At 34.4% G+C, this 11,353-nt stretch overlaps 1 protein-coding gene across 2 annotated transcripts in view; it reads left to right on the top strand.

The window, feature by feature from the left end:
- The first annotated feature begins 1,274 nt into the window (after window positions 1–1,274).
- Window positions 1,275–11,353, top strand: part of LOC144444852 (TBC1 domain family member 25-like) — a 31,924-nt gene continuing 21,845 nt past the window's right edge. For both annotated transcript variants that reach the window (XM_078134510.1, XM_078134438.1), the window contains exon 1: window positions 1,275–1,392. In XM_078134510.1, coding sequence (XP_077990636.1) covers window positions 1,339–1,392 — 54 coding nt within the window. In that variant the 5' untranslated portion in view covers window positions 1,275–1,338. The remainder of the gene's footprint in view (window positions 1,393–11,353) is intronic.

The following is an 11,353-nucleotide window of genomic DNA, read 5'->3' as shown; positions in this document are numbered from 1 at the left end:
TCTGTCACGGTTAAGGGGGTTCACTTCGTTCAAGAAGTTTCCTTACCAGTGCAGATATTCTCGCACACTGTCTTATCAGTGGAGCCTTTAATACATAGGCCCATTCTTTAGATTTTGACCAACTGTTTCTATACATGTATAGCTCTGCCATGCAAGACAATTGTTTTAACATCTAAATTTTATTCCTCGGTCTCTCACTAATACATCCATGGTCTATTTAACAGCACTGAGAAGGAGTAATACTGTCAATAACACTTTTTTATAGCCATAAAATATCATAAATTTTGCACATGTTTAAATGGTAGATGACAAACTCTCCTTGCGTGACATTGACTTGAGATCACAGTCGCTTGTAAACTGTTATTCCTTTCCTAAACGGTTTTATTCTTGTCTATGACGGTCTAATACAGAACAATGACGTTATTATAGGGATTGGCGATATTCTTATAAAATCGGTAACGATGTCATTTCCACAGTCACACACACGTGTTGTTAGCTGCAATAATTGTAGCGTCTTGTTGCGGTTTTGTGTTTTTTTTCGTCTGTTTTGGTGACTTTTTAAGTTTTTGTGTTTAACGTTAGGTGCGGGTTAAACACAAAAACTTAAAAAGTCACCAAAACAGACGAAAAACCCACAAAACCGCAACAAGACGCTACAATTATTGCAGCTAACGTGTTGTGTGTGTGACTGTGGAAATGACATCGTTACCGATTTTATAAGATTAAGAATATCGCCAATCCCTATAATAACGTCATTGTTCTGTATTAGGACCGTCATAGACAAGAATAAAACCGTTTAGGAAAGGAATAACAGTTTACAAGCGACTGTGCTTGAGATATTATAAAACTAATAGTTTTTATCTCAAGTCAATGTCACCATGGAAGTGGGTTATACTTCCATGATGTCACACACCGCGCTGTGTCACGTCTCTCAAACCACTTTGATCGAGAAATCTCCGCATGACTGTGACGGATTATTACTGTTCGGGACTAGAGTCTGAGCATACATCGCGCCCTCTTCCCTCTGAACATGAAATAGCGAAATACTTTGTAAACCGTTGAATAAACACTTGGTCGGTCAGGGAAGCAGCCATAGTGTGTGACGTCATAGTTGTTCCGATTTTTTTCTGATTATAACCATGATATAAATCATCAAATTGAAAAAAAATACACATACATACCACCGCCTAACTTGCAAATGGTATCGTCCGAAATGTTAACCCTTTGACGTCACTGACGTCACTTGGATTATTACGCTTGCGCAGAAGGGGGTTTCCTAAATTTCACGGATGTTGTAGTTGCTCTTCCTGGCCAGATGTGAGCTGAAATTTCACCAGAATGGCTTGTGTTAGCTCGCCCGCTGATCGGGACGCGATTCGCATCAAAGTAAAGGTAAGACGGGTTGAATTTGGTGAGGTGTTTTAGCGATTTCACGTAAGTTTCCATAGGCTATGTACGTACAGCTACTGTCCAGTGTGTTCGGTAAACTAAAGGTTGGTTGGTTGTGTACATGGCGAGAGCTCCAGACTGGTTATACAGACTAGACTGCCACTTGCGACACCGGAGGCCTGTCAATAGAAGTAGATAGCACATTTTTTGAAGAAAATTTTCAGATTTTGTCACGACATTTGTTCATCGTGTAATATATCTACTCTTATTTGGTATTGAAAACAAACTGTCTCAACTCGTCACCTAGTATAAAGTACGTTTTACATTACAAACGTATAAAGATCAACCCAGGAATATTAGCGTCCGCCCTGTGTACACGTACGTACACGGTACACACTGATTACTAAGAAAACAATCTCAACACATGGTATTTAACGTCATAAAATAAACTTTAGCACTGTCCAATAGAAAAGTTGTAATATTCCAACATCTACAGGTGATGATGAACCATCACATATCTGGTTAAGTAAATGCTTTATATAATTAAAGAGTTTATTATTTTAAAAAAATAACTGTTTTTAAAAACACTAAAGTAAAGTACAACGTACACGATGCCTTGGCCATCCTCTGTACCAGACGTTGTTACTAATAATATTACTACCACCATGAAGGTGAAAGCCACGTCACTCTTTGTCGAATTGTCCAATGTAGAAATTGCCATGTATTATTTAGGTGCCTATTACATGTAATGCACTTGTTTCGACCTATGTTGACATTTTGATTATTTTGCTGTACTGACATGAAGATTAGATATTAGAATAATAAATACAAAACAGTTTGGATGGACTTACAATATATATCCCAAACAACAATCTGTATATGGGACAGAGAAATTTTCATTTGTCTGGTTTCTGAATGGGTATGATAACAATGCTATGAGACACACAGCACTGGTTGTCAATGTTCATACTCTGTTATTGCTCAGACCACTGTCTGAGGTTATTGTTTCACTGATTACAGTGATTTGTGTATTCTTCACACAATTCCTTTGTTGTCTATTAGTGCAACCTTGCTGAGTCAAGATTTTATGCTTTGCATCCAAATAGTTGTCTGCTCTGAGGTAAAATACAGACATGGCCACTCCTACCAGTTGAATAATTTTGATTTTGAGAGACATAGAAAAATCAAACCTGTTGTTGTATGATCATGTTACACAGTATCCCATTGTGATGTGCATATCTGAGTTGATGGCATTTAGTCACTTGTAAAACCATAGACCTTACACACCTATGGTTAAACTTGGGAAGGATACAGTTAAGGTTTTTGACCTTCAGTGAAATGAGTTATCCTATTGTGATGCATACAATAGAGTAGTTTTATGAGCTGTAAATTACCATGGTAAGCTACTCATGGATTTGCATTGAGCTGTAACTACCACCAGTAAGTACCCTGTACAAGACAAGTACTAACTGCATGTAGATTAGTAGGATTTGTGTATAATATATATATATATCACAACACAACGTCACAACTATGAACTGGTAATATTAAAGTACCTTGCAGGAAGTTATCTTAGACTCAAGATTTTGTGTCCAAAAACACTTGGAGTAAACTAGTTGTTTCATGTTATGACCAAATTTCAGAATGTAACATGAAATGAAAAATTGTTAGGTTTGGTGACTCTTTATTTATGTCTCTTTAAATTAAAAAAAATTCTGACTTGCAGTAGTCATCCACTGAGAGAGGAGTACAATGAAGGGGGGGGGGGGGGGGTATAGTGTAGATGATATGATCTTTTATAATTTTGAGAAAACAAAAGAATCGTGCTTACACACATTTTAGTGATAATTTATTAATATCAATTTAGTAATAATTTATTAATTGATATGAGAGAAATAATATGGTTTATTCCCTTGACTCTCACAAGTAACAAATACATATTTTCTGCTTGACAACAAAGTGATACTGATATCATACGGTTACCCTGATCAGTTGTTTACAAGAACTATGTACACCCAAGGATGAAGAAACCTGTGTAAAAAAACAGACTAGTTCCAATTAGATAGGATTTGTCCTACAACATTACCATCTTGCTGACGCTCAAGAACACTAGTCATAAATGGTTTGGTTCTGTTGCTATAGGTATAGAGTTGTAAGGGCTCTGATGTGTGTTAATTGAGACTTTCAGGAGATAAGATAAATTTTACTGATGAACAAATATATGGTATTATGGGTATAATTAGCAGAAGAGCCTACTACAGATTTTTAACAAATTCTTGAAATATTTTCAGGAAATTTGTGATGTCATCAAAAAACCTCCTTTATTAAGTGGCTCACAAAAGGACAAAAGTTATTTCATTCTGAAATGACAAAAAAAAAGATTTGCATTCTAATTTCTACTATTCTATTCTTTCTATTTGGAAAATAGTGTTAGAGGCTGGTAATTCTGCAGTGCCTCTAAGTTCAATTTTTGACACAGTGATTAGATATACAGGTAGGCTAAGGATGAATTTTATTGAATGCAATATTCAAATTAGCAGGTAAATAGTTTTACTGGTATTATTAATATAGCTTAACAGTATATACCATACTCTCATAGTTCCATTTATTATATCACACATGGATGTACTTGTCTACATGTACATTATGTATTAGTTAATAATATATATTTATGTGTAGGTAGGTACATGTATATATACGTAGATACTGTAGATTAAAATGTCACCTCTGTGTGTGTCACCGTGTGTGTGTCTGTGTGTCTGTGTGTGTGTGTGTACATACATATGTACATACGTACGTATGCATGTGTATGTATGTATGCATGTATTGTATGATAATGTATGTATATATGTATGTACGTACATTTGTATGTATACATGTAGATATGTTACGTGTGTGTATATATGTGTGTGTGTGTGTGCGTGTGTGTGCATGTGTGTACATACGTATGTATATAGTCATCGTCGTAAACCACAGCCTCTTTTCTGGCACCATCCAAGACGCACTGCCAAGAGGTTTCGCGGAAGAAATAACAGCTCTGGTTTGTGAGAATTGTATGTATTGTGCATGTACAAACATGTATGTCTATGCCTGTACATATCATGTACACAGTACATACATATGTACTACCAAGGGTATTTATATGAGGTAGTTTATTGTACAACACTGTAAAAGTATGTTTTTCATAATTATAAAAGTTGATTGTGCAAGTATGGCTTCATGTTATGTCTGTAGGATGTCATTGGGTTAATTATGGTGTTTTTGTCGCTCTTTTACTTTGTTATGGAAATTTACATAACCACTAACTGGTAGTAAACAAGTTCTGGTACATGTATATATAAATAATCAAAGCAAAAATAGTAATCCTAACTGCCTACTCAGGGAAATAATAGTAAAATAGGTTTACTTCAAGATCATGTATGATTTATGATGTTTTTTAACAAAATGAATATAAATATGGAAGAGATATAATGTTTGTAGTTTATATTATATTGATGTTACAGTCTTAGAACTAACACACAATTTCTGAGTTTGTATTATTTTACAAGCTAATGCCTTTATCATATTATGAAGTATATGTGTGAGTTTTATAGATTATAAGTGCTATATGTCCCCCTACCTCCCACTCCAACCCCCATCCAAATCAATGTTTAATCAACTTTCCTTGTGATAAGTAATACCACACTTTCTGAGGCCATTGCATTTCATAATGTTATGCTAGTTGCACCATACACATACACATATCTTTCAAACATTTCTAAGAATTATATTTTTAAAAAATTGCGTAGACATCATCATGAGTGTCAGTTTAATAGCTATAAAAAAATTAATGATAAATCAAAGTAAAAAAATGGTATGTTTCCGATAACCCTAATTTCAGACGCCAACCCTAAACATTTTTTAAACATTTTCAAAAAGATGAGGAATGTTTTGTCTTCTTGACCTTCATGCACATCTGTTTTCTTCGTTCACAGTGATGAACTGTGATGTGATGTCTGTACATATTCATCAAATTATCACAGAAGGGGAATTTGGACTGACATTTTGTTTGGTTTTGGGTGGAAGCAATATTTTTGAGACAATTAAAAAGATAAAATAAAATCCCTATCTACCTACCTACCCTATTCTCTCAGGCCATGTTATTGGAAACACATTTTTTTTTTGCCTAACGATTATAAACTGCATTTATTTAAGGTACATACATTGTAGGCAAGGGTGGGGTAGGTTATACAAGTTAAGTAGAAAACAAAATGTAAATGACAAATTATACAATTATTCCTTTACATTTATGACTGAAGAGGTCAATTTACAAATTAGGGAGGAAATAGCTTTATCTTTACATTTTGCCCAAAGCTATAGCTGGCTTGCAATTCAGATGATAAATTTTTAAATAAATTTCTAATTGCGATTCACTAGTCTGTAATATACAGACATTCGTGCCATGCTGAGCAAGCACTCGGTTGAGAAGCCTGATCACAGGGCTGAACAACATGATGTATCTTACAGTCTAGGGAGTCACATGATAAATTTTTTGATAAAGTTCCTTGACCTCTACCTAGACAAATGGTGAAATTTCTATTGATAGTGTAAAACATAAATAGGTGATTATCAAGTATGACAGATATCAAATTATGATCTTACAATCTTTATTTTGAATTTTTACTGTGTATGCAATTATGAGTTATGAAATTACCCCATTCCCACCCTCATTGGTAATTCCGTATAGCACAAACTTCAAGAGAATAAGCTTGTCTTTAATGATAACAACATTTTCAAGAACGTGTACAAGACAGTTGGCATGCCTTAAAGTTCAACGACCTAACCTTGGGTCAGTACACAATGTGTATGTAAATTGTACAGTTTTTATCACCCATCACATGAAAGGTCTAGGTACATCCAGTGAAGTACAATGCAAAAGCTATTATGCAGGATCTCTATTAAAGGAGATGTAAATAGCATGACAGTAATCACATGGAGGGCAGGTAAAGTTGTAAAGGCTCCTTTACCATCAGAATATCTTCAGATTCAAAGACATGGCACAGCTGGCCCCTGGACTAATAAAATTGGCACATGTATATGAAGTAATCACAGAGATAATTGAGGGAATATTGATTTTGATGTGTTAAGCTTCACAACCTGAGGAGTTTTGACCATTGCAGTGTACAATATAGATTTCTCAACTTACAGCACAACATAATTAGCTACTTCCATGATCTCAGTATGATCTATATCAAGGCCTTCCTGGAGGAACACAGAACATACTAATAAGTCCAAATGTGTATTTACCTCACAAATAAAATGTACATATCTTTGTTCTTGGAATTGTATCCTGTGCACACTGTGTGCGGCTGTTGTGTTACATTAATAGCTGTCATACAACCTAGTCATCATATCCAACATGGGTGAGGAGATAGACAGCTAATGATGTATAAACAGAACAGCTCAGTGAATGGACTATATGTCAATTTGGAACAGAGCAGTTAGTAGATATTCAGCATCCTTACAATAATAATTAGATGTAAATTTATTCAAAAATACACACTCTTGACATACATGTACTAGTCCATGATCACAAAAGGGTCACAAAAGTTGCACAAAGGTCTCAAAGTCAACTTTTGAAAGTTCAACCTAAGATAAAAGTAAAGTAGTGACAAATGAATGATGACATATTACAAGTGAAGGTATACTGTGAAATGTGCTTTGATAATATGCAATAACAGATTTTGCAAAATCCATATATTTGAATGTTGCAGGTGAAATGTGTCATTTACACTTTATGGGATTTTTCTTGTAAGGTACAAAGGAGCTCCAGCAGGTGTCTTTCAGAAATTTGTATCTACATTTTGTATTTTAGGGTCAATAACCATGCATTGGCCATTATTATATTCAATGTATATATGTGTCACTGTGTCTTACTTTACAGTTTGACCTTGTCAAATATGGTGATGGATTATCATATAAACTAAACAATGTTAATCATAGTATTAATACCCTTGTCATGGTATTCATATAGTGCACAGATGTTATCTGTAGATGTTTCAGAGTACATCTTGTATATATGTACAACACTAGTACATTGTCATTTCAGGACATACATAAATTACCATAATCATTTGATACAGACTCTGTGTTTTAGCTCAGGTTTGGAAACCTCAAAATAGCTAGGGGTAGGACAAAATCTGGTAAAATTTGTATATATTTCCACACCTTGTTTCACTGTATTGTTGGAGGGGGAACCCTGGTAAATACCCTGCGTAACACTGGTAAATTTTATGTATTTATTTAAATTAATGGTGATGATTCTAATACTAATGGCCAGTGTTGCATCTTTGTCATTTTATCACACAACTTATACTGTAAGATACATGTATGTTGTGTTATTCAGCTCTATCAGGCTTCTAAACATACAAAGGCTGGCTGATTATGTGGCATGAATGGTCGTATCTTATAGACTACACAAAACTAGCTGTATGCACAGGTTTTCATGCTATCATTTGCAAATGTCACAAAACGTGTATATTGACAGGTACAGGTAGTTAAGTTTTCAATCCCAATGTGAAACTAGTGTTTTTTGGAATAATTTATTAATGACACACATGTATTAGTGTTTTCAGTATTAACCATTATAAATAACAGAACCTGGTTTGGTAAGTTGTAACAGAGTGAGGAAATCTGGTAAATATTACATAGGTCATGTATCATACTTTTAACTGTCATCTCGGTAGATTTTACCTTCCTACTACCGAGTACCCTTGAAAAACACTGCATATCATTTGATTATAAAAAATAGTAACCTTGATAGAGTGGTCAATGTGTTTTTAACAATTAAACATTTTGATAAAGATTACTGCAACCTTTCAGGTTCAATATGATTGTGCACATGATTCAGTAATTTAACGGCAGAAATTTAACAGTTCTTAAAACATGAATAATTTACAACCCGTAAAGATATTATCATTACATGTATTTCTTGATGTTTGACATAATTGCATCATTGCCAGTCAGATAAACACTGTCAAGGTTTCATCTTCCTCGGTTTGACAATTTCAAGATCAGCAGCAGTTGTTATTTTTTGGCCATGCATACAACAATAAGTGCAATGCCATTCCAGGACATTCACACTGTGAAAATGACCAAAAATTGTGTAGTGTAGTAATTTGTGTGTGACATTGTTGCACCATGTTCACTTTAGACAATTTCAAGGGCAGCAGTTGTTATTTTTTGGCCATGCATACAACAATAAGTGCAAGGCATTCCAGGACATACAATGTACACACTGTGAAAATGACCAAAAATTGTGTAGTGTAGTAATCTGTATGTGACATTGTTGCACCATGTTCACTTTAGACAATTTCAAGGGCAGCAGTTATTTTTGGTCATAAACTCCTTTGTGTATCTTAACAATATTTCCCATAGGGCAAAAAAAAATAAGTGTGTTTCCAATAACATGGCCTCGGAGAATAGGGCTAAGATAGGCTGGGATTTTATTCTCTTTATTTTATCTTTTTAATCGTTTTTATTTTTGAAACATATTGCTTTTACCCCAAACCAAATGAAATGTGTCAGAATACCCCTTTTGTGATACTTTGATGAAATATGTGCATACATCACTAGGAAAAGAAAACAGACGTGCATGAAGGCCAAGAAGACAAAGAATTTCTTATCTTTTTGTTTTCAATGTATAAAAAATAATATTTACATGTAGGGTCAGCGGCTTAAACTAGGGTCGGTCAGGTTATCGGAAAAACACATTTTTTATTATTTTGCCTAGGTAAGAAATTTGTGATTAAGGCCTTTCTTGTTTAAACTTTAATGCCACAATATTATTGTATTTGTCAAATCCAGGGGGATTGAGACCTTTAATGAATTCATATTGATGTGATGGATGTGATCATGTTAGGAGACCTCAGGACTCTGTCCTCATTTTCTGTTCCCAAGTGTTTTCTTTATAATGATTAATTCAACTCGGATGTAGGTACATCTTTTAAGTCATACTGACTGTCATACTCAGTCCTAAGCATACAAAGACTTGTGTCAATGTGTCATGATGATACATGTATTATAAAGTATAGACCAATTTGATTACAATCTGGTGAAGTGTACACGTCGCAATTTCTTTTTGGCTGTTACATTTACTGTCGTTTGATCTTCTGCGAGTGCTTGTTACACACATCCATATCCCCGAACTCAATCTCCTACTTACGAGTAGCCAACCAGAATCAGTCTTACATTATAACATTCAGCATTTGAAATTGAAAGAAAGAGAACCACCAAACGATAACGATAACATCGTTGTCTGCGCTCTGTGCTAGTGCTTTTTTCAAACAGAGTGCTCTGAAGTACTGTACTTGTATGTTTTTGTGCATTACATAATTTCATTGGTTGAGTGAATTCACTCAGTGCTCTCCTGTGGCTTAGGCAAAACCTATGGTATTGTGTCAGATGTATGTATGGAGCACTCACAAAAAAACAAGTGACTGTGACAGTAAACATAACAGCCAAAAAGAAATTGTGACATGTACACTACATCGGATTTTAATCAGATTGAATGAGGACCAATCTCGTTACAATCTTATGGAAGAATACAGCTCAAATTCTTTACCCTATTTTCTTCAGTGTATTTTTTTTCTGGAGAGTAATTACATGTACTTCCTCTGCCTCCTCTGTGATATAACTCTCAGAAACAAAATCGAAAACAAACGACATTAAATCAATGAGAGGAATAACGGTACGTAGATAGAAATCAAGTGGTATTCTTACATCAGATTTTGATCAGCTTGAATGAGGACATAGGAGGAAAGTTTCTCATTTACTCAGTGTAATGGTTGGTAATTTTGTATGATTGCTTTATCCATTTGAAGTCATTCATTTCAGAGAAGGTAATAGTCTCGGAAGTGATCACAGCATACCAGAAAGTGTATCAAAGCAACACTTTTATAACCATAGCAACTGGAGCATGAAATTAAAGATGGCATTTTAAGAGTCAATTAGAATAAAACATACATTTCCAGGTTTGTCAGGGTCACGTAATAGCTACCGTATGTTTTTGTAATTTATATCAATAAGAATATAATACAATGACTATCCAAATCCTTCAAGAACATAATATTTTCACACTCAAGTTTTACTAAATATAGAAGTACGCCTCAGCAATGTTGAATGAATGAATTGTCATTCTTTCCATGCTGATATCCATTCCACAAACTGTAAAAAAAAATATTTAAAAAAAAAAATTGTTCAAAAAATGAAGAAAAAAAGTCAAAATGTATATATACACTTCAGCAGTAAATAAGTACAAAATCAGCTTGAATCCTTGACTTTTTCAAGGAGTTGTTATTGAAGTTTTCATAGGTTTTGAGATTTTACAAGTTCACAGCAACACAGTGGACAGTTTCATAACTTATGTGTGGTGATAGTCTCTATCATTTTACCAATGATATTATGCTTAGTCTGTTTATTTTGAGAATACAAGTACTGAAGTAGACATATGATGTACAGTCAAACCTGTGTATACATCTAGCCACCCACGGCACTGACATAAAGTGGCTGTTCTAGGGAGGTGGCCGTTCTGTCAAGGGTTATTACACCCTAATTTATTCATATAATCAAGTGACTCTATGTATATATAGATTGTGCAAACTTGCACTTGGAGATTTGATTCCTTGAAAATAAGTAAATACTTTATGTTATAATGATTTTGATGATGTGAGGGTTTAAAAAGTTCCATTTGATATAAACTTGACCAATGTTTCAATTCTACACAGACGATCTTCCTTAGGGTCCTGGAATCATGATATTTGAGAAATTTTGACTCTCTACCTCTACTAATTACATGAAAGTAGATCACACTGTTGTCCCCAAGGTTTTGCTTTCACAAAGGCACTTAAAAGAGTGATAAAAATTACTTTTATGGTGTCATATTTAAAAGTCATGGAAAGAGTAAGTTGTCTAGAAATGACACTTC

This window comes from Glandiceps talaboti, chromosome 1, assembly GCF_964340395.1.
Source record: "Glandiceps talaboti chromosome 1, keGlaTala1.1, whole genome shotgun sequence".
NCBI classification, from domain to species: domain Eukaryota; kingdom Metazoa; phylum Hemichordata; class Enteropneusta; family Spengelidae; genus Glandiceps; species Glandiceps talaboti.
The sequence above is the reverse complement of the archived record's forward strand: the minus strand, read 5'-3'. Positions and strand labels throughout refer to the sequence as shown.